General features: G+C 41.4%; 1 protein-coding gene across 4 annotated transcripts in view; it reads right to left on the reverse strand.

Moving 5' to 3' along the window:
* Positions 1-605: 605 nt before the first annotated feature.
* Positions 606-25,074, reverse strand: part of C1H12orf75 (chromosome 1 C12orf75 homolog) — a 46,567-nt gene continuing 22,098 nt past the window's right edge. Inside the window, exons 3-7 of one of the 4 annotated variants that reach the window (XR_008709355.1) lie at positions 8,776-8,811; positions 7,748-7,827; positions 6,722-6,754; positions 5,042-5,177; positions 606-1,475 (exon numbers count right to left, since the gene is read on the reverse strand). Coding sequence is in view for 2 of the 4 variants with exons in the window: in XM_055566197.1 (XP_055422172.1) it covers positions 6,729-6,754; positions 7,748-7,827; positions 8,776-8,811 (142 nt within the window). In the remaining 2 variants the exon portion in view is untranslated. Of the gene's footprint in view, positions 1,476-5,041; positions 5,178-6,721; positions 6,760-7,747; positions 7,828-8,775; positions 8,812-25,074 lie in introns of all 4 variants that reach the window. The other 3 variants (XR_008709356.1, XM_055566197.1, XM_055566198.1) reach the window with 3 other exon arrangements.

Genomic DNA, 25,074 nt, shown 5'->3' on the forward strand with positions numbered 1-25,074 from the left:
AAAAAAAAAAAAAAAAAAAGAATGCAGTGGAATTTCAGGTTGGACCCTGAACAGAAAAAGGATGCTAACAGAACAGCTAATGGAATCCAATGAGAGCCTGTAGTTTAGTTTATAGCATTATACCAATGTTTAATTTCTCAGTTTTGACAAATATACTATGTTTATGTAAGATGTTAACATTAAGGAAAGCTAGAGAATGGCATTTAAGAACTCTCTGTACCATCCTTAAAGTCCTCTTTAAATCTAAATTTATTTCAAAATTAAAAGTTTTCAAAAGTTAATCTATCTGTTATCTCTATGGGACAAACATGATATTTCACCCAAATGCCATTATGGATGTGTGGATAGGGGACAGGAGTACATGTACCATAATCATTTCACAGTGATTCTAATCTTCAGTTTGTTTGTTTTTCAAATCCATTTGAAGTCCCTGTGATAGTTGTATGGAATACATAAGGTAATGATTTTCTTATGAAAGATTTTGTTCTTTTCATAGCAATCCATTTATACATTATTATTTTTATACTGATATATTGTATCTACATATCACAACATGTGACTTATTTGAAAGTGTTCTTCCAAAAAATAATGAAGAAATCCAGGTAAAGAGGGATAAAAATGTTTTAATTGTTGAAATACAATTGAGTGATTTACATTGCAGTATTAAGTGGATACACAAGGTCGTTATCAAATTAAGAACTTTCCAAATATCCCACTAACCATCAGTGACAAGTCCTTGAAAACAGTACAGAATTAACATGATAAGATGCTTTGATCACACACAAGTAGAATGGGAGACTTGATGGCTATGAAGTACTTGTAGTTACATAAGCCTTTAACTAAAGAAAAGAGGAAGTTAATCGAAATGTACATATGGCATGCAAACCTCAGCAGTTGAAGTATTGCCATGTAATGTGTTGTTCCCAATAAAGAAACTCCTTTGACATTTAAATAAAGCTGAAAACCGATAGTAAGAAAGGGAAAGAGATAGCAGGAAGTTATCAATTTAATCAATTTTACAGCTAAAAATCAACATGAAGTAGAAATAGTGAAAAATAACAGACAAATATATTACTTTGGGTAACTCGTTGATAGTGCCTTATTATTTTAAGTTATAAATAGATGAAGGATTTTAATTTATAAAAACTATCAAAAAAGCATCAGTGAAAAGACATGATCTTCATGAGCTGTGGGGATGTTCAGGTGAGAACCCAGCAGGGACACAGCAACCGGCTGGGCAAGAACCCTTCATAAGTTTGACTTCTGCAGGTGGATCACAGAAAGTTCCATATCCAGGCATGTTGTTTAACCAATTCCCTTCTGGTACCACAACCTTCAGTACGTACCCGTGGTTTCAACTATCAACTAAGAATTTGGGGGGAGGGGCGGCGACTGTTTAGAATTTCCTTGGAAATGTCTGTGCACGTTACAAAATCCCATGAAGGAAAAATTTCATCCAGATCTTGATGAACAGGCTATGAGGGTAACAAACAAAAAAAGGGGGAAAGAGTTATTAGGAAGCATGAAAGGCAACACTTAGATAAAAATACATCAGCATTAAGCCTGCAAATTATTCACTGATTTTTCTTTTCAGTAAAACACACATTCAACATCCGTTTAACATCGATCTGAGAATGAAAATGTGGCCAGCATAGGGGGAAGCACTGATGACACTAATATAGAGACAAAGGTGGATGGACAAAGAGGCTTCTCAACTTATAACTAAACTATTGGTTGGTCAAAAAGTTCCTCTGAGTTTCTTCACAACATCTTATGAATTGAACTTTTTGGCCGGCCCAATACACCAATGGGATGATGCCCAAACCTAGTTACCCATCAACAGCACAAAAATACAGATTGTTCAGCCACAACCCCACTCCTTTCCTGCTCAGTCAGACCCTCCTGGGAGGAGGCGAGCTATCCACATTGTCTCCCTGGGGATCTGATGTAGCAAGCCCATCCCCTGGCATTTGAGAAGCAGCACTGCACTGGCAGCACTCCATACATCTAAACGGGCAAAACTGCCACCCTTGGGTCATCTGTAGAAGAAACTACACATCTGGAGATATAGCCAATTTTCAGAGATTATGAAAGTGTCCGTCGCTCAGTCGTGTCCAAATCTCTTTGCGACCCATGGACTGTAGCCCACCAGGCTCCTCTGCCCTTGAAATTCTCTAGGCAAGAATACTGGAGTGGGTTGCCAGTTCCTTCTTCAGGGGATATTCCCGACCAAGGGATTGAACCTGGGTCTCCTGCATTGCAGGCAAATTCTTTACGATTTGAGCCACTAGCTTCACAAAGTAACCAATTTGACCATGAACTTGGGTCACTAAGATTTTACACATATGTTGTTCAGTCGCTCAGTCATGTCTGACTTCAGCAATCCCATGGACTGCAGGACGTGAGGCTTCCCTGTCCTTCACCATCTCCCGGAGCTTGCTCAAACTCATGTACATTGAGTCGGTGATGCCATCCAACCATCTCATCCTCTGTCGTTCCCTTCTCCTCCTGCCTTCAATCTTTCCCAGCATCAGAGTCTTTTCCAATGAGTCAGCGCTTCACGTCAAGTGGCCAAAGTACTGGAGCTTCAGTTTCAACATCAGTCCTTCTAGTGAATATTTAGGACTGATTTCATTTAGGATGGACTGGTATGACTTCCTTGCAGTCCAAAAGACTCTCAAGAGTCTTCTCCAAAATGATAGTTCAAAAGCACCAATTATTTGGTGCTCAACTTTTTTTATAGTCCAACTCTCATACCCATACATGACTACTGGAAAAACCATAGCTTTGACTACATGGACCTTTGATGACAAAGTAATGTCTGCTTTTTAATATGCTGTCTAGGTTAGTCATAGCTTTTCTTCCAAGAAGCAAGCACCTTTTAATTTCGTGGCTTCAGTCACCATCTGCAGTGATTTTGGAGCCCTCAAAAATAAAGTCTGTCACTGTTTCCATTGTTTCCCCATCTATTTGCCATGAAGTAATGGGACTGGATGCCATTTTTTGAATGCTGTTTTAAGCCAGCTTTTTCTCTCTCCTCTTTCACCTTCATCAAGAGGCTCTTTAGTTCCTCTTCACTTTCTGCCCTAAGGATGGTATCATCTGCATATCTGAGGTTATCGATATTTCTCTCAGCAATCTTGATTCCAGCATGTGCTTCATCCAGCCCAGCATTTGATATGATGTACTCTGCATAGTAATGCTCAAATTTCTCCAAGCCAGGCTTCAACAGTACATGAACTGTGAACTTCCAGATGTTCAAGCTGGTTTCAGAAAAGGCAAAGGAACCAGAGATCAAATTGCCAACATCTGCTGGATCACTGAAAAAGCAAGAGAGTTCTAGAAAAACATCTATCTCTGCTTTATTGACTATGCCAAAGCCTTAGACTGTATTGATCACAATAAACTGTGGAAAATTCTTAAAGAGATGGGAATACCAGACCACCTGACCTGCCTCTTGAGAAATCTGTATGCAGATCAGGAAGCAACGGTTAGAACTGGACATGGAACAACAGACTGGTTCCAAATAGGGAAAGGAATATGTCAAGGCTGTATATTGTCATCCTGCTTATTTAACTTATATGCAAAGTACATCATGAGAAATGCTGGGCTGGATGAAGCACAGGCTGGAATCAAGATTACCAGGAGAAATATCAATAACCTCAGATATGCAGATGACACCAACCTTATGGCAGAAAGTGAAGAACTAAAGAGCCTCTTGATGACAGTGAAAGAAGAGAGTGAAAAAGTTGGCTTAAAGCTCAACATTCAGAAAACTAAGATCATGGCATCTGGTCCCATCACTCATGGCAAATAGATGGGGAAACAGTGGAAACAGTGGCAGACTTTATTTTGGGGGGCTCCAAAATCACTGCAGATGCTGACTGCAGTCATGAAATTAAAAGACGTTTACTCCTTGGAAGAAAAGTTTTGACCAACCTAGATAGCATATTAAAAAGCAGAGACATTACTTTGCCAACAAAGGTCCATCTAGTCAAGGCTATGGCTTTTCCAGTAGTCATGTATGGATGTGAGAGCTGGACTATAAAGAAAGCTGAGCACCGAAGAATTGATGCTTTTGAACTGTGGTGTTGGAGAAGACTCTTGAGAGTCCTTTGGACTGCAAGGAGACCCAACCAGTCCATCCTAAAGGAAATCAGTCCTGAATATTCATTGGAAAGACTGATGCTGAAGCTGAAACTCCAATACTTTGGCCACCTGATGTGAAGAACTGACTCATTTGAAAAGACCCTGATGCTGGGAAAGACTGAAGGCAGGAGGAGAAGGGGACGACAGAGGATGAGATGGTTGGATGGCATCACCGACTCGATGGACATGAGTTTGAGTAGGCTCTGGGAGTTGGTGATGGACAGGGAGGCCTGGCATGCTGCAGTCCGTGGAGTCGCAAAGAGTCGGACATGACTGAACGACTGAACTTAACTCTGCATAGACGTTAAATAAGCATGGTGATAGTGTACAGCCTGATGTACTCCTTTCCCAATTTGGAACCAGTTCTTTGTTCCATGTCCGGTTCTAACTGTTGCTTCTCGACCTGCATACAGGTTTCTCAGGAGGAAGGTAAGGTGGTCTGTTAATCACCTTTAAGAATTTTCTACAGTTTGTTGTGATCCACACAGTCAAAGGCTAAAGCGTAGTCAAAGAAGCAGAAGTAGATGTTTTTCTGGCAATCTCTTACTTTTTCTGTGATCCAATGGATGTTGGCAATTTGATCTTCTGGTTTAGGTCAAAAAACAAAAGCATCTCCAATCTCTTCCATAAAATGTCTCTTCTCATCAGCATTTCTGCCCGATAATTTAAGCTCCGACACCTCATGATAAGTACTACTGAGGCTGCTTAACTATTGAGTAAACGGACAGCCTTTCAATGTAGAAATTTTCTCAGATAATTCAAAAGAGGCAAATTGATTGGTCACCAGTAGAGTTAAAGAATGGGGAAAGTTGAAAGGAGAGAGGGATGGCAATAAAATAGGGTCTGTTTTCATACCGATAGCCATGGGCAGTAGGGAAATATTCGAGCTCACCGTCTAACATTGGCTGATGTTGGCTGATTCACCAGCAGTATGGCTCCACTGTTATCAGGAAATTTCAGATCCACATACAAAGCTTCCACAATCATCTTGTCTAACTCTCACATGTGAAAATTGAAATTGGGTGAAGCTGGGAGAAAGTGAGGGATTCATCTAAGATCCTGTGTTAATACAGACCTGCCAAGTCTCCTGATCTCTGTCTACACAGCACTGCTTCCCACTCTATTCAGATGCTTTCTGAAATATATCTTGTTTTCAGGAGGGTAAACACTATGCTTATTTTCAACTAGATTATCTTTTCTATTTGATGCAGATAAAAAAAAAAATACAGTCACATCAGAAAAAAGCAGCAGGGAACTTAAAAATCTACATGAGATTTAGAACTCTTAAAAATACTAGAAATAGAAAATCTCCAGCAAGTTCTCAACACCCTAATATGGATATGAGCACTAGGGAATAATGCTCCATAATGTTGTAGCCTTGATGAGAAAGTCTTTGAAGAAGCTGCCTAATATTGTTGTATTTCTTATCCCAAAGAAACCAGTTAAAGCTTCCATGTCCCTTTCCTCCAATAGGAAAGCTTATTTGTCTCCATTTGTGAGCTTATTCTGCATCCCATATCATCCCAGACACCAGTACCCATACTGGCTCTGAGCAAGAAGTTGGTTCAACATCAAATCAGTCTTGCTTCTGGTCTACCAAGGGCTGGATTCTAGTTACAAAAAAGGATGACGGTACAATGACGATGATGATGGTGATGAAAACAGTGACAATTACAGCAGAAGGTACCATTGACTTTATATTTAATCCCAACAAGACCCCTTCAAGATAAATATCAGGGGAAGTAACTTGCCAGGCTAGTAACGGAAAGAGCCTGAATTCAAATCCAAGGTTGTCTGACTCCCAAAAGAGAACGGGCTATCTCAGGAGACAGAGCATTCCTGATCATTGGATATTCAGCAAGACTGAAAGACAGGCAAGATCTAAGCACTGCATGCATTGTGGACCAGGTGAACTGAAATTCTTTGGCTCTATGGTTGCTCAGTATCTTTTAGAGTATCTGGTACCCAGAGGGTCGTTAATGAAAGCTATTTTTCTTGTATCCTTGTTCTTGTTCATCGTATCAATATAATTCTAACTCCACACTCTTCACCAGGTGAACAGTGCTTCACCTTTTATACCTGGTCTATAATTTTACTATTCCTTCCTGCAAAACTGCATCTTTGCACACTGATGACTATCTATCTGTATTGGAGTTTTGATACTGATAAATCTTCTCTCTGTATATCAAGTACTCCTGGCTATTGCAAAACATTTAATATTGATCCGAATCTAATTCCCAGCCTCTCTAGTCTTTCCTTGTCTATCATTTTCAAGGTCATAGCCCCTGAAAGATTTTGGCAATGAAGAGAGAAACCTCAGTAAGTCTAGGCAAACATGTAGCTTGTTCTTATTTGATGAATTAAGTTGCAGTTGAAAAAAATTAAGTGAAAAAAGGTAACTGCAGAGAAAATCAATCTAATCATTAAAGACTTCTTTACAATAAAACATATTTGATTCCATAGATATAACTGAAAGATGAGATCCCTCCTAATCTTATACAAAGCATTATTAATATTACAGTTCATTCATCAAGGTTAAATATACAGAATTATTTAGAAAAATATACAGTACCTCTTGATTATTGAGTCATGATATTTTTTTCTTCTAATCTTAAAAAAGAAAATTAAGAACAGTTAAATATTCAGTTATAAAGAACTTATTCCAGTTACCTATAGAACTACAAATAGCTGGGATATATACATATTTGCTAGTCTAAATCATCAAGTAGAGAAAAAGCAATGAGGAACAAATAACCATGGTATGTTAAAAATAATATAATATTTTTATTATATTTGTGTACAAATTAAATTACATGTTACATCTATATAATTATATGTGTACATATCAATAATTCTTTAAAAAACCATATATTAGACAACTGTATAGTGATTAGTAAATCAGCATTCTTTACAAGCCACATTAAAACTTTACTTTAGCAAGAAGCTATCTACAAAGTTGCAATCATACCTATTATCAAAAGGACTTCATTAGCCCCACAATTACTAACTACTAAAACTCAGAAAAAGGAGCCTCCACTTCATTTCGTTATACAAAAGGCAGTTAATTTTCTTCTAATCATCAGGCTACTTACCAGTTACATTTATAAGGTATTACAAGAATTCACCTTTATGTTCTACAAAAATTCCATAAATTTACTGAAACATTTGCTTTCACACTGATCATCACTGAAATTAAGATGAAATTTAAAATATTCATGGATCAACCACAAACAGAAGCTAACTGTTGCTCTGGAATTATTCTCATCGTGTGGGTGGCAGTTTCAACAAATGATTACAATGAGCATGTATGGGTTTTTGTTGTTACTATTGTTGCTTGTTTTTTTAGGCCATGCCTGGTGGCATGTGGGATCTTAGTTCCATAACTAAGGACTGAACCCATGCCCTCTGCAGTGGAAGGTTGAAGTCTCAACCCTGAACTGCCAAGGAAGTCCCAGATACGGTTCTTATACATGGTTCACTGAAACTCAGTAATATTTAGGGTGAGCCAGGCAAGTGGAAATATCAATTTCACATTTTTTTTTCACAAAACAAAAAATTAAACATGTAGAAACAGTAAATATCACAGAGTTTTGCTTACTTTTCTGCACAGTCTTTGTCTGATTGGACACCATATTGACAGCTTCAGATGGTAGACCAACATACACTCCTCCATAGTTTCTTGATGAGAAAGAAGCAGAGATAGAAAAATCAGACCAAACTACATGGTTACATTTGCAGAAAGTGGTGATATCATGGGAACTTTCAAGCAATTATAGAATTATTAAACTAATTTATGACTTTTCAAAAGTAGAATTCAGAATACTATTGTCCTTGGAAGATCATTGTTTTTCTATGTTTAAATAAAAGCTACATATAAAAAAAGAAAACTGTAGTTTTTAGATATTTTACTTGCAATGAGAAAGAAGGAGTTGGGATTTTTTTTAGAATTCAGTGGAGTAATAAATAACAGGGGCATGACATGTTACAGTTAATCAGTCAACATTTATCAAGAATTCACCTAATGTGGTAGTAGGTGCTATGAACACACAAAAACACTTTATGTGTAGGTAGATATAAAGTGTTGGAGGAGGAAATGGCAACCCACTCCAGTGTTCTTGCCTGGAGAATCCCAGGGACGGCAGGGCCTGGTGGGCTGCCGTCTATGGGGTCGCACAGAGTCGGACACAACTGAAGCGACTTAGCAGCAGCAGCAGATATAAAGTGAGGAGAAAGAGAGAGGTAAGGAGTAATGAGAGTGAAGTGCAGTTAATCAGAGGATGGAAGGACAGAGAAGGCAGAGGAAATGAAGAGATGTCATCCTATTTGAGAGAACAGCTCATCCAAAGTCCACAAGTGGAAGCTAGCACAGGCTGTGTGCACAGGACAAACCACGCTTGTTTGGAAGAAGCAAAGATAATGAAGAACTCTGGGCAAGATCTTTATCACACTACCTGCTCCCACCTGTACTGTCTGTGCCAAAAGTTTCCCTGGAGGAATCGGTATTATTGGCAATGTGCTACCCAGGGGTCAATTAAATTTGTGAGTTAAATTAATTTGTGTTAAATTAAATCCATGAGGTGTGGCCAAAATTACTCAAATTAAAGGAAGCTTCAACACTAAACATACCTCCTCTTGTCATCTTCTGTTATCGATTCTTCTGTTCTAAAAGATCAAAAACATTTGATATGAGCCCTTTGGTTACACAGAGACTTCATTTTTAGTTCTGAGCAAAAGGGGACTGACAAGTTAAAGACCGGTTTTGTTTCTTTCAAGTTCTTCCATCGAGTATTTCAGTAACACAGTATGCTCTCTCTACCTCTACAAAGAAAGGAAGTGGAGATTTGGAATTTATCTGCTGAACACTGGCCACACACACAGAAAATACATCCATAGAGGGCAAAAACCACCCTGTGATCTAATTTGTCCAAATTGAGCCCATAATCTAAATTCACCAGCTAATGATCAGCCTCATCTACCTCTTGATTCAGTTGGATCATTTTTTAATTCAAAGGTGTCAAAGTCATACTGTAGTAGACCCAGTGCTATGCTTACTGCAGTGGTATAACACTTTTAGGTGCTATTTACAGCTTTTAATTAGAATGGATTCATAACCCGTCAGTGCAGACACTAGGAGAATGATGGTGACAAACTTGTTCAAGATTATCAGAGCCCTTTACTCCGGGTCTGAATGGCCAGCGTTACCGTGAAATCGTTTTTGAAGCTGTAACTGGCAGTTATGGACCTACAGAATGCCTCATTTTTTGCTACAGATATTCTTTTCCTATCCATTGACATATGTGTGCATTTTAAGTCTTTCCCCTTTTGTGTGCTTCAGCTCAAGCATATAGTCAATGTTTTAAAATATATTTAACTTCCCCAAATGTAAGAAAATAGTGAATTATTTTTAATCTATTACCTCATAAATTATTGAATGCCCTAAAACCCAACTTGCATTCTCTGTATAAAATTAATCAATATCTTATGCATCTAATTTGCATGAAATGATAATGTAGCTGCCATATTTTGGGGGTAATAAATTAAGCTTCAGATATATTATTAAATCTTTAAAAATACCATTTATAAAGACTTACCAGATAGCCATTTTTTAAACCTTCAAGTAAGTTATAATGCCTGCCTTTATCTACATGCTCCCTTCATTCCACAAATGATTATTCTATGATACAAAGACTGGAGACTAAAGACTACATGGGTAAAAACAGCATCATCAATGAGTCCTTCCCGTGTGTCAGATTCCATATGCCAGATGTTCCACATGCACCAGTGTGATTTCTCCCAACAGTTCTGAGGAAATAGCTTCAGAGAGCCAGGTAATGAACAAATACGCAAGTCCAACAAGTAAGACCAACATTGAAGCCCCACCCACCTGACACCAAAACCACATTCCACATTCCAATTCACCGCTCTGCCTCTCAAACAGGAAGATGTTAAAGTGAAAAACACTTCCTGCGACAAACCAACATGGTGGCTTCCCCTAGAGTGGGCACTGCCTCCACACCACTCTGCAAAAGCTTTGAGCCTCATCCCTGTCTCACAACCTGCTTGTGTAACTGCACCAGGTACTTTGCTACTGCGATTCTATTTCCTTTAATCCTCATCACAATCCTGAAAAATGGGATTTGTTGTTGTTGCTGTTGTTGTTTAGTCAATCAGTTGTTTTCAACTCTTTGCGACCCCATGGACAGTAGCCCACCAGGCTCCTCTGCCCATAGGATCTCCCAGGCAAGGATCCTAGAGTGGATTGCCATTTCCTTCTCCAGGGAATCTTCCCGACCCTGGGATTGAACCCGCCTCTCCTGCATTAGCAGGCAGATTCTTTACTACTGAGCCACCCAGGAAGCCCAAAATGAGGATTAGTCACATTTAAAAATGAAAAACTGAGACTCTGAAAGGTGGAGTACTATACCCAAGGTTACATGGCCAAGTAATAGAGCCAGAATTCAAAACAAAGGTTGCTGTACAATAGAAACTAATACAACACGGTAAAGCAACTATGTTGTTTTATTGTTGTTGTTGTTCAGTCACCCAGTCGTGTCTGACTCTTTGCAACCCCATGGACTGCAGCACGCCAGGCCTCCCTGTCCCTCACCATCTCCCAAAGTTTGCCCAAGTTCATGTCCATTGCTTCAGTGATGCCATCTAGTCATCTCATCCTCTGACACCCTCTTCTCCTCTGTCCTCAATTTTTCCCAGCATCAGAGACTTTTCCAAAGAGTCAGCTGTTTGCATCAGATGACCAAAATACTGGAATTTCAGCTTCAGCATCAATCCTTCCAACAAGTATTCAGGGTTGATTTCCCTTAAGATTAACTAGGTTAATACTCCAATAAAAATCTGTATGTGTGTGTGTGATTTGTGTGTGTGTGATTCCAGTTCCTGCTTCATAAACTGTGAGCCCATGCTAATTTGTATCAGAGAAACACCTCTATCTCCCAAGCTGGATCTCTCTGATTTTATCATCCCATTTATAAGAGGGAACCAAGGTGGCAGAAGGGTCTTAGTCAATGTTTCATTAGCATTAGACCTAAGCCTCTATGCTGTTAGGGGCAAGCAATCTTTTACAACTTGTTAAATGGCTACATAACTCATTTTATGAGTCATGTATTGAAGTTTTCTTGGTAGAAAACCTCTCCAGATCAGCAGTTACATTAGACTGTATTCATCTGAACAACCAGGTCCAAATCAAAGTTAAATCAAAAAATAGTGGCTGGTCTAAACCAAATCTCCTTGTGGACAGAGAGGGCCAAGCCACTCTGGCTGCCTGAGAGCCAAGTGCTGCCCTGTCCTGTTCGAGAGGACAGCAGCCTCTCAGCTATGGTGACGTGGTCCTGCCCCGCCTGCACTGGCTGTAGCCTTCAGAAAAAGAAATGGTTCATCAAGCAGCAATAAACATTCCTGGTAAGAGGAAGATCTAGAGACGTTAAGCATCTAAAAAAATACACCTTTGGTGTGAAGGCCAGCTTATTTTGAAAGGGCCTTTCTTGTTGATGAAAAGTAGACATTATCTCAGAGCAGTTCAAAACAACTGGGGTGATAAATTTATCTGACTGCTAAGCAACTTAGCAAGAAACTTTAGTCTTCAGAATTCTAACACCTGGGAAGATTGACAAGTTTGGGATAATGCCTTGGCTGTCCAAATACCTGGGTTGCCCCACCTGTGCACCATCTTAAAGAATCATTGTACTTGTTTCCCCTCACTGAGTGTATTTTGAAAGATCCTGTTACCAACTGGCCTTAGTAACTCACTTACTGACAATTTTCCTAGACATACAAGTGCCGAAGACATACAAAGCCCCTGAAGCATGGGATGATTCCCACAGGGAATGTGTAGAATGTGAATCAAAGGCAAATAAACCTTATGTTTTGCTAACCTACAGCCCGTGCAGCCTCGTTGTAGGCACATGCAATGCAGATTTCTGTTCAGTTTCTAAAGTGATGAAAATAGCCTGTGGTCGGGCCAGGGCACCCCCCTACCATGGAGCCCTTGGAGGAGCCACTGATCTTCATGGAGGACTCGATCATTTTTCTTTCCTGGTCACTATAGCTTTAGTGCAAGGGCAGTGACTATTGTGCAGCTGTGATTGCTGATGCATCACAAGATCTGTTCCCAAAAGCAGGGAAGGAAGTGAGGACGGAGAGCAGGACAGAAAGCCATGTAAACCCTGGCTTGGAGAGAAAGCAGCCACTGACAGAGCCTAGAAAGCCCTTGGTCGTGGCCATCATAGCTCTATTTTCTGCCAGCACTAAAGACAAAGAATGAGATGACTTCACCCTGGAGTCTTTGTTTAGAAAAGAGAAACTGAAGATTGAATTAGTCCATGCTGGGAACGACAAAGTAAAAAGGAAGCCGATTCACAGTAGATGAGCCGGAAGAGGCCAAACCGCTCTGCCTGTCCTGACAACACTGCTCAGGAGTTCACTGGTCCAAATATCTCCACACATTCGGCCCATAATCCTGCTCCCTTAGACAAGTAGCAAGTGAACATACATCAACCAGCAGAAATCTCCTTGGGAGTAATGGAAATAAAAACAAAAATAAACAAGTGGGACCTAATTAAACTTAAAAGATTTTGCACAGCAAAGGAAACTACAAACAAGGTGAAAAGACAACCCTCAGAATGGGAGAAAATAATAGCAAAGGAAACAACTGACAAATAATTAATTTCCAAAATATACAAGGCAGCTCATACAACTCAATACCACAGAAACAAACAACCCAATCAAAAATTGGGGAAAAGACCTAAACAGACATTTCTCCAAAGAAGATATACAGATCGCTAACAAACACATGAAAAGATGCTCAACATTGCTCATTATTAGAGAAATGTACATCAAAACTACGATGAGATATCACCTCACACCAGTCAGAATGGCCATCATCAAAAAGTCTACACACAATAAATGCTGGAGAGGGTGTGGAGAAAAGGGAACCCTCTTGCATTGCTGGTGGGAATGTAAATTGATACAGCCACTATGGAAGACTGTTTGGAGATTCCTTAAAAAACTAGGAATTAATCCACCATATGACCCAGCAATCCCACTACTAGGCATATACCCTGAAGAAACCAAAATTGAAAAAGACACATGTACCCCAGTGTTCATTGCAGCACTATTTACAATAGCCAGAACATGGAAGCAACCTAGATGTCCAGTAAGATGAATGGAAAAAGAAGCTGTGGTACATATATTCAATGGAATATTACTCAGTCATAAAAAGGAACACATTTGAGTCAGTTCTAATGAGGTGGACAAACCTAGAGCCTATTATACAGAGTGAAATAAGTCAGAGAAATATAAATATTGTATACTAATGCATATATACAGAACCTAGAAAGATGGCACTGATGATTTATCTGGAGGGCAGCAGTGGAGAAACAGACATGAAGAACAGACCTATGGATGTGGCGGGAGGGAAGGAGGGAGAAGGTGAAATGTACAGAGGGAGTAACATGAAAATTTACAATACCATATGTGAAATAGATAGCCAATGGGAACTTGCTATATATGATGCAGGGAACTCAAACAGGAGCTCTGTAACAATCTAGAAGAGTGGAATGGGGAGGGAGACAGGAGGGAGCTTCGGGAGGGAGGGGACATGGGTATACTGTGAATCAGCTGATTCTTGTTGATGTCTGACAGAAAACAACAAAATTCTATAAAGCAAAATTATGCTTCAATTAAAAAGTAATTAAAAAAAGAAAAAGAAACCTCCTAGGGCAGTAATCCACTTCTAAATAACAGTTCTGAAACAGTTCAGGAGTCAACGCCCAGGTGCCTACAAGCAGAGACACTGAAGATGGGAAATGTGAATGAAGGCATTCAGGGACAAGAATTCCCCTGAATTTACCACAAATGGAGAAGAAACCTTGAGAATAAGGCTTCTACCAAGAGAACCAAAACACAGGGATATAGGAGGTAAGGGACCACGTACCATAAATCAAACTGCCTAGAAACAAAAACGGAAAGGTAACTTTCACCAATTTCCCTCCCTTTTCTCCTGCCCCAGCCCCAGTTTCACCACGATGGAGGCTGACGTCAATAAGGAGGAAGGAAAACCTGCACAAATTATTAATACCAAGGGGTCGACAGCTGGAAACAACTATGTGGCCTATCCAGACAAAATCTGCTCTTGCAGGGAAGTTGTGTTGGACCCTCCCTCCCCACACACTGCAATGTGGGGACAAGGACTCAAGCAGCATCCTCCTTTGCCACCTGGCTCCCCATTAGGTTCCACCAAAGGGGATGCTCAAGAGACACAAAGTGCAGGAAGAGGGGAAAGGACTGCCCTTTCCAGCTCTGTGTGCTGCTCCTGCCTGCAGTAGCCCAGGAGCTGGTTCATGGGACCAGCCTTGTTGACACTCTTTTTCTGGTCATCACAGGTCAAGTGGGCAGGCCATGGATACTATGTGGCCTCCAGCTGTGGTTCCTGCTGGATTACAAAATTCAGATGTGACACCAGCCTGGCAGTGCCCTCTCCCCAGAAGTTAGCATCCCAGCCCCAGAGAACCCCCTCCTCCTCCAGCTCTTAGATTCTGGCAACCCCAACCTTTTTTCCTTTGTCACTCCTTCCCTAGGAGTGGTAGCCACTTCCTGATATAATGTTCCTTATTATCTTAGTCTTCCTTTCTCACATCCTCAGTCTTCCATGACCTGCTTAACCAATTCCTAATGGTAAATTCTCTCTGCTAACATAGCTAATGTGGTTTCCTTTACCCTAAGTGGACACTGATATATTACTCGGTAGCAAGAGTGAGGTTAATCTTGCACCCCCTGGACTGAACATGTCTCATTAAAGTATTTAAAGGATGTGTTATTTCCTGTTTATCAGGTCTAATCTCTATAACATCATCAATGTACTAGACCAGTATGATGTGCTATAAGGTGTCAATAACATCAAGATATTGCAGAATACAGAATGAGCGGCAAGACTACAATGGTATACTGTTGACCCTACCAGGTAAAAGCAAACTGCTTCTGTAGTCCTTGCAAACTGGTTCAGAGATAAAGCATTCGACAAACGTTGCATAACAGAAGCTAGGGTCTATGTTGATTGTTTTCAGTAAAGATACCGTATGTTGAACAGCAGCTGAAGTTGGAATGATCATTTCATTAAACTTAACAAGAATCCAAAGTCACTCTCTAAAATAAATCTGCCTTCTGCACAGGCCAAACAGACAAGTTAAAAGGAGATATGAGAAGTGTCTTCATGTTCTCATTTTTCCACATCTTTGGTGGGGGCACTAATTCCTGCAACTCCAGGAATTCAGTGTTCCTGTTTGTATATTATTCTGGTACAGAAGGGAAATTCGATGGGCTTCTACTTGACCTTTCCTACCATGACAGCCAATGTGGGAATTCTTTCAGTTTCCAAATACATCTACCCTGATTATGAACTCACAAACAAAGGAAATGACCAGAGCCTGGGATCTGCAGACTATTGGACTCACCACAGTTTTCAGGTTAGTCAAAATTCCATTGTTTCCCTGACCACTATAAGCCCACACATGGGCTGATGGCCCAGAGTGGCATATTGCATCCTCAGGAATTAATATCAACCAGAGCCCTAGAAATCTCTAGAAGGTCCAGGTACTTCCTTCTGTTCTGGGCACAGGTGCTCTAATGAATGAACACAACTCTAAGAAGACATGAAAGAATCTCTACCATGAATGTATGCAGCCATGTTTAAAATTCCCTCAAGAGAATGTGGCCTTAATCACTCTGAATCTGACTTGAGTCTGGAAACTGGGTTAAGAAGCCATGCCTTTCCATTGTGATGATCTCAGTTCAAGTTTCTGGCTCACACACCAGAAGTCTCCCTCTTACAAAATACATAAAGGGAGAAAAGGAACCTTGAGGCCATGTTTCTCATTTATCCCTAGGGAGAGTGTAATCAACTAGCTATTCTCAAAATTCCTTCCAAGATGAAACAATGTGCCTCTTCATCCTGCTGCCCATGATGGTGAGTATGCCCATCTTGTCTTGGGTGATTGAGTTCTTGATTTTTTTTTCATTGGAGTACAGTAGCTTTGGGGCTTCCCAGGTGTCTCATGGGTAAAGAATCCACCTGCCAATGCAGGAGTCACAAGAGACGAGACGTGGGTTTGATCCCTGGGTTGGAAAGATCCCCTGGAAGAGGAAATGGCAACCCAATCCAGTATGCTTGCCTGGGAAATCCCATGGACAGAGAAGCCTGGTGGGCTACAAAAAGTCAGACACGACCGAGCAACTGAGTATGCATGCACACATAGTTGCTGTACAATGTTGTGCTAGTTTCTGCCGTACACCAATGTGAATCAGCTATAAGTATACATATATCCCCTCCCTCTTGATTGGGTGGTTGAGTTCCTGACCTCTGCTTCTCTGGGACCCTGTCCCCTCAAGGAAACAAAGAACCCATCTCAAAGGCAGCATCTCCCACTGTCACAGCCACGTTACAGAGAATGATTCCCCTGGATACTCCCTTCACTATGTGTTTCTCAATTTGCTCAGTGCCTGGGGAAGGGGCTCTCCTCTGTGGTGGGGAGCAGCTCACACTTGAAAAATCCACACCAGCATTCCTATCTCCTCAAACCTTTGGATTCCCTCCTCCCTATCACACCAGGAAAGTTCTCCCCTGGTGAGAGTGTAAACTCCTTCAGTTAAAGTTCATCAACCAAGTTGACTAAACTGTTAAGAGTCCCAGCCATGCAACTGAATTATTAAGTCTAGAATCTATTAAATAATAAATTCAATCTCCTTATACACTCCTTCCTCCTTGGCCTCACATCCTTAAGCCATTTCTACACATGCTCCCAAGGATTGTGGTAAAAGAAACTTACAAAATCCTGCAATTATTTAGCAGTATAAGCTCTTTCCTCCCAGGCCAGACTTTGTGCTTGTCCGTGGGAGCACCCTGAGATCTGATCTACTTTTGGGTACAAAAACAGTAAGGGTTGGTTGCAGCAGGTCCGAGTAAGACAACCACCCCCTAACAAGGCAACCACCCAGGCAAGGGGACCCAACTCCATGCCTCCTACCCAGCTGGTCTACTCCATTCCAAAGGCTCTGCTAGGAAAACAGTTTCTGGCTGGCAAAGATTGGGAGAGTGCCGGGGTCCAGCCCCGGCTGATCCAGGGTATTCGAAGGAGACACGGCATAGGCGAGGGTCAGGAAACAACTGCTTAATTAAACGTTAATTAAGGATATAAAGAGTAATAGAATAAGGATAGCTCAGTAGGAAAATTCAGTGGAGAAAAGAGGCTGAGTAGCTTGGTTTACACGGGAGACCAATAAAACTTCAAGACAAGAAGTTTGCACCACTTACGTAGGCCACAGGCGTCCTTCTGTTCTCCCGAAGGAGAGGAGACACTGAGGCCTCCCCGGTCGGATCTTAGAAGCCCAGGCATAATTAGTAAGCACGGTGGGTTCTGCGCTCCAGATGGAGACTCAGCCAGAGTGAGAGAGAGACAGGGGGAGACCAGTCTTTCGAGGAACCGATCCCAATTCTTTATTTTCCATGGTCTACTTTTACACACTGAGATGTTATGCAAAAGTCACGTGGGGTCAGCAGTCCTGACTTTTATCAAAGTCAGGTGCTTCATACAAATGTATACAGAGGTCTTAGGGGTGTCACATCATCTTCTGGCCAGGGGGCCTGCTGACAATTTACGACCCTCTCCTTGTGACAGCGGTCAGTCAACCAGGACACTTATTTCTCCAGGGGTGATTATTCTTAAACAGATGCCACCCAAATAAAGTTACATTCCTATAGGGAGAGGGTGTAGTGGGTTTTAGTTAAGGAAAGAATTTACTTAGCCTAAGGTCTAACATGATTAATATCAAAGGTTAATACTTATTTCTTCTATATATTTATTAATGTGTGTAAGGGCAGGGGATATGGAGATTTAGCAACATTGGCTCAACAAATGAAAAACCCTTCACCAATACAATTTCTAATCAGCCCACTATACTTATACTAATGGTTTTCTAACTTCTCTAAAGAACCTGTTTTTAGAAGGTTTAAAGCATCTCGTGCCTCTCACGGTTGGGAGGCTGTGAGCAATCACATGTGGCCGGACAAGCCTGTCAGGCAGGCTAGAGAACCTTCAGAGGAGTTTGTAGGTTAAAACACTCTTGTCACACCCAGGAGTTTTTATTAACTGGAGCTCTAGGTTAACTCCTTCTCCGAAAGAGGTGGTGGGGGACAGCCCCCCGTAAAGTCAGAGGTTTAGGTGAGAGCCCAAAGTAGTAAAGTAGGCAGGCTCTGGTTATGGGGGTAGATGCTCGAGGATTTCCAGGGGGACTCCTGAGGCTCGATCCCGCCTTTGCGTATGTCGAGCCTCCTTCCTCATGACCTTTGCCATGGGCGGAGTGCCTCACACCGGCCCCTAACAGGACAGCAAGTCAATTCTTCGTTAGCTCCACCTCAATTCTAATGTACGCCAGTCTACTGCTCGAGAGAGAGGAAATGGGAAATAGAAGAGGCTACAACAGCTGTCTCTAATCTAACCAGGTGCCCACAGACTTCTCCCGGAAATGCAGAACTGAACCTAAAACAGCTAACAGAAAGCCCTGCCCACTAACACAGTTCTAATGCCTTAATATCATGACAAATGCAGCACGTTGAGAAAGTCACACCCCTCGCCCCCCGATTTCTGACCTCCACAACTAAGTGAAGAAGAAGAGGCAGGAGTATGGAGAAGCAGGTGGCTGGCATTTTTATTCAGTGGTGTAGGCAACCACATATTTGAATAATTTTAAGGGTCTGGAAAGGCCATGATTTAAATATAGTTTGATTTTACCTGGGGGCAAAAGTTACAAATTCAAATTCTCTATTATTGGTCAGGTGTGCCTCAGTGTCAATGACAGGAAAGGCGTGTGAGAAAGGGGGCCAGGCCCCAAGGAAGGAGCTGGAACTAAGAGCTGGGGTTGCACTGTCCATTTTATGGTCGTGCCCAGGATGCATAGTAGAAGAAGACATACTTCCTGGGTCCAAAGAGTAAAAGAACAAAATAGTACTAAAGCACTTGGATTAATTGTAGCAAGTAGTTTCCTCCATTTTCGAATCCCCATGAGCTAATACTCTACAGAGTAAACTTATGTGATAAACTTGCTTTTTCCAGAAGCATGACTAAAAGCCTATTGGTATATTGCTTTCTCTAGTTTCAAGACAGTGTCTTATTTCTGAGCATATACAGTACTTGAAGTGGGCTGCCCTAGTAGCTCAGATGGTAAAGAATCTGCCAGTAATGCAGGATACCTGGGTTCGATCCCTGGGTTGGGAAGATCCCCTGGAGAAGGGAATGGCTACTCACTCCAGTAATCTTGCCTGGCGAATCCCATGGACACAGCCTTGACGGGCTACAGTCCATGGAGTGGCAAAGAGCTGGAAATGACTGAGCGACTAACTAACACACACACCCAGCATTTGAAAATTTGTGGAAAGTGACATCATATTTGAGAAAAAAATGTAACAGCATCATATTACTTAAACAAAAGGTCACATCCCATAGTAAGGGGAAAAAAAGCTTTTAACCACACACACAAAAAAACACACTTCCTAAGAACCATGGAACACATATTAATAATTTTGGACTAGGTTTATAAAAATACACTGGACATTTAATTACCATTGGGTATCTTTTTGTTAGCAAAGACTTAGTTTCTTTTATCAAAGGACAGGTGTTCCAGGAGAAAGAAAAGGTTAAAGCCACCCACTGAGTTTTACCATAAGCTCCTGCAGTAAGGTCACCCGCTCCCAAGCTCAGACTCAGATTCTCAGCTACTACATCAATAAAAATGTTTGGATAGTCAAGCATGATTGAAGGTAGACTACTAGTCTATCATCTCCCCCACTTTGGGGACTGCTGAAAAGCTAAATTAGCAGTTGATAGTTTAAAAATGACACATCCTTGCAGAGTGGTATAGTGTTTAATGATTTCTGTCTCACCAAAGTTGCCCCAATTTGAGGCCATGTGAGAAAAAGAAAAAAAAAGAAAAAGCAACCGTTAGTTTCAAAACTACTTTCTTATATCTAATTTCCACCAAATACTTCTAGCCCACTTCCGGTGAAACCAGCATGGTTCTTTCCTAACCCTTCTCAGATTGACTGTCTATACTGATCCAGATTTGCTAGTCACTGCACACCTGTCTGCTTCCTATTAGCTTTGCACACCTTCTCGAAATGAACCAGAGACACTGACTTTCTCTCTAATTATAAATAAGCTCGGACTGCTTTTAAGTCAAGGTTCCAGAAGGTGAGCTGCCTTCCAACCAGCTCCATGTCTGTGGTTGCTCTTTGGGGCTGGCTGGTTTTCCTCTGCCTGTTCTTTCTTCATTAATGTATTTTGTGCATTGTTGTTTAGTCACTAAGTCATGTCTGACTATTTGCGACTCCATGGACTGTAGCCCACCAGGCTCCTCTGTCCATGGGATTTCTCAGGCAAGAATACTGGAGTGGGTTGCCATTCCCTCCCGCAGGGGCATCTTCCCCATATCCCCACCCAGGGATGTTCGAACCTGCATCTTTTGCATTGACAGGCAGATTCTTTACCACTGAGCCACCAGGGAAGCCCATTTTGTGCATATACCTATATAAAACTAAATAGCCACACCAAATACCTAAACCCTTTCATCAGTTTATATCACTATGTGAAGCTGCTCAGTCGTGTATGACGCTTTTTGACCCCATGAACTGTAGCCTGCCAGACTCCTCCATCTATGGGATTTTCCAGGCAGGAATACTGGAGTGGGTTGCCATTTCCTTCTCCAGGGGACTGAACCCAAGTCACCCACATTGCAGCCAGACTCTTTACTATCTGAGCCACCAGAGAAGCCCCTTCTTATTCCACTATGATGTCCATTTATCAACGATCACGTAGAGACCTTATTCTGAATTACTACAGCAAATACAAACCACTACTTTTTTTCCTTTCTCAGTAGCACTTGGTAATAAAAATATTTTCGTCACTATATTTGCTTAGTTTCTGGGTTGCATAAAATAGCTGTCCTCAGGGACCAACAGAAGGGTTTCAGAGGTAAAATAATGAACCCACAGCATGGATACATTAGGTGCATTCACCAGAACAAACACAGATGATAAATATCAGGCAGCCGCCAGCCACTCCAATTAATATCTCCTCAAGCATGGTGGCTACAGTTGCCTTAAAATTCATAAAGTTCTTATTTCCCGAGCCTTCCAGAACAACATAGTTCCGTGGCAAAGAAATTATTTATTTTTCATTTATTCATCAAGAAAAGTGTTCTAAATATAGCGTTATTCTTATTAATGATGATCTAAGAAGTAGAAAACAGCCTGCAGTCTTTTCTTTTTCCTTATTTGCAGTGTAACAAAAGAGGCCAAGCTTGCTGTGATTTGTAAACAGTACAATTTCAATATGAACCTCTGGGGGATCATTTGTGTAGCTCCAATGATCTAGTTTTAGCAACCATTCATGATCGACTTTGGAACAAGCTTATTAATGGACAGTGTTTCCTTCTACCCACTCTACAGTCCTCCAAATAAAGTGCAATCATTCAATTTTCTCTGTAAGAGGTTTTTACGATGACTCCTGCTTTTCAGGGAAATTCAAATCAATTCCACCAAGCATTCAATTACAAATGATTTTGGACAGAATTAATGTTTTATCACTGACTCTTTGGGCCTATATGTAATATCATTCACATCTTCACAATCTCAAAACGCCTTAGGACAGTAGTTAGCTTTCAGTCTCTTTCCTTGGTCAGACCCCTTAGCCAATGTTGGTCCCTTTCTTTCTTCCAGAATGTATAATATTACCGGAGAACTTGAGTAACATTTGCTCTTTGTATAGGGTTTAATGGGTCAAGAATTAAATTGCAATTTCCCTACCCCTCTCCTGCTCTCCTTCTAAGAAGCACATGCTGCTGCTAAGTCGCTTCAGTCGTGTCTGACTCTGTGCGACCCCATAGACGGCAGCCCACCAGGCTCCCCCATCCCTGGGATTCTCCAAGCAAGAACACTGGAGTGGGTTGCCATTTCCTTCTCCAATACTTGAAAGTGAAAAGTGAAAGTGAAGTCGCTCATAGTGTTGGATTATTTCGATACTGGCTGTAGAAGTATCCTTTGCTACAAGGCAGGCAGGAATGTTCTCTCCTCCTTAAGGAACCTTGCTTTCCCCTGATGTATCACTTTTCTCAAAACCTAGGGAATAAGCAGTTAGTTTTCCCTTGTCCCAGTGTCTCCAAACAGGAGATGGAGCCAGAATACTTCCAACCTCTCCAAAGCACTCTTTCAGCTGAGGTCAATTTTATTTTCACTCCAAAATTCTCCTCTTTGGCATCAGAACCTTGCCATAACAGACCCCAGATGCACTGAAGATTTTGGCCCTGACTCAAAGGTTTTCTTTCTCACCATCATTATCTTGGACAATTTTAAATCCCATGAAAACCATTCAGTCGACCTCTTGCTTCACATTTTGCTAACTTCCTCTATCCCAGCAATTTTTACTGCTCTTCTAATAACTTACTCCCATGGGTGCTCCACAGAGCTTAGTTCCGGCAACTATTTCACCTCTCATATTTTAGAGTAGACAATTCCACTCCCTAGGGGGGAAAACAATCTTCCTTTGATCTCCCATCCCCAGCGCCCAACCCCAAAGAAGCCTCCAGTCCACACAACCTCTCGGCTCTACCCTTTTATCAGCCACTTAGTGCTTCCCCTCCCCACCCGCCTCCAGCAAGTGCCTTGTAGTCAAACATTTCAGCAATACTTGCTGGTCACCAATCCCTCTCTATCCCTGAATGAACACGCCCAATTGCTTCTCTGCCTGTTCCTATTCCACAGCGTTCCACGGAGGAAAATCTAATCACATGTTGATGGACAAACAATGGGAATGTGAGATTTCTAACTACGGCGAGGCCCTTGATGCACTGGGTCGTCTCCCATCAGTGATTCATGACAGTTCAGTTCAGTTCAGTTCAGTCGCTCAGTCGTGTCCAACCCTTTGCAACCCCATGAATCGCAGCATGCCAGGCCTCCCTGTCCATCATCAACTCCCGGAGTTCACCCAAACTCACGTCCATCGAGTCGGTGATGCCATCCAGCCATCTCTTCCTCTGTCGTCCCCTTCTCCTCCTGCCCCCAATCCCTCCCAGCATCAGAGTCTTTTCCAATGAGTCAACTCTTCACATGAGGTGGCCAAAGTACTGGAGTTTCAGCTTTAGCATCAGTCCTTCCAAAAAACGCCCAGGGCTGATCTCCTTCAGAATGGACTGGTTGGATCTCCTTGCAGTCCAAGGGACTCTCAAGAGTCTTCTCCAACACCACAGTTCAAAAGCATCAATTCTTTGGTACTCGGCTTTCTTGACAGAAGCACTGGCCAAATCTTTTCAACAACCCTTAAACCACCTAGTAATTCTAGCTACAATTTATGAGGGAGGGGACAACACATAATACCAAGTATTATGCTAGGATACTAAATATACTGTATCAATAACCATCATAACCCTTAAGAGGTTGCTTAACTTCTCTGTGTCCCATCTCCCCATTTGTAAAATGAAAAAGAACTACTGTCTTCATCACCCTGTCGGGGGTAGTGAGTGAGATGATATACTTCAAGTACCGGAATCCACTCTATGGTATGCAGTTCTCAATAAAGATAAGCTATTAAAGTTGAGAATGATGATGCTAATGATGAAGATGGCTACCCTGAACAGTTAATATCATCCCAGTGTTATGATGGCACTAGTGGTAAGGAATCCACCTGCCAATGCAGGATACACGGTTTCAATCCCTGGGAGAAGGAAATGACAACCCACTCCAGTATTCTTGCCTGGAAAATTCCATGGATAGAGGAGCCAGTCAATGGGGTCGCCAAGAGTCAGACACACCTGAGCACGCATGCACAGTTAAGGGTGGAGAGAAGTTTAAACTCAGGTCTCTCTGCTTCCAAAATGCAGGTTTTTTCAATGCTAAATACTCTCCTACCCCCAGAAAATGGGTAAAATTTTTGAGTAGTAAGCTACCTCCCCGGAGAAGGCAATGGCAACCCACTCCAGTACTCTGGAAAATCCCATGGCTGGAGGAGCTTGGTAGGCTGCAGTCCATGGGGTCTTGAAGAGTTGGACATGACTGAGCGACTTCACTTTCACTTTTCACTTTCATGCATTGGAGAAGGAAACGGCAACCCACTCCAGTGTTCTTGCCTGGAGAATCCCAGGGATGGCAGAGACTGGTGGGCTGCCGTCTATGGGGTTGCACAGAGTCAGACATGACTGAAGCGATTTAGCAGCAGCAGCAGCAAGCTACTTCACCCTCATTAAACAGCCTTGCATGCCACTTCACAGAGGAGAAACAAAGTTATCAGATACACTCAGATCTTTAATTAGAAGAAGGCTCAGCTGACACAGATGTATTAGACATGGGAAATTTAAAAAGGATTCCAAGGAAACTCAAGACTAGAGATATGTAATTTCAGCTTTTTAAAAAGACTGAGGTTTGATGTGTTTTATGGTAACTCATTCCAAGATATTTTTCTCTATAGCTGTTACCTTCCATAACAATAAAACTGCTTTGTCAAGAAAAATCTTAATGAAATATCACTTTACAAGTTTTAAGTGAAAGAAGTATTTGAATAACTTTATTTAAATTGAGTGGCTATGATCTTTTATTTTCAACAGCAAACATTAAATTTGATTCAACTTGTTTAATACTGTTTCTTATTCAAAATATATTTGTAAAACACACACACATACTGAAAAGTAAATCAAGGGGTGGGATGAATTGAGAGACTGGAATCGACTTATATACACTAATAAAATAGGTAACTACCAAGAACCTATTATATAGCACAGAGAACTCAACTCGGTGCGCTGTGGTGACTTAAATGGGAAGGAAATCCTAAAAAGAGGGGTATATGTATGCATATGGCTGATTCGTTTTGCTATATA

This window comes from Bubalus kerabau, chromosome 1 (assembly GCF_029407905.1).
Source record: "Bubalus kerabau isolate K-KA32 ecotype Philippines breed swamp buffalo chromosome 1, PCC_UOA_SB_1v2, whole genome shotgun sequence".
In the NCBI taxonomy this organism is placed as follows: domain Eukaryota; kingdom Metazoa; phylum Chordata; class Mammalia; order Artiodactyla; family Bovidae; genus Bubalus; species Bubalus kerabau.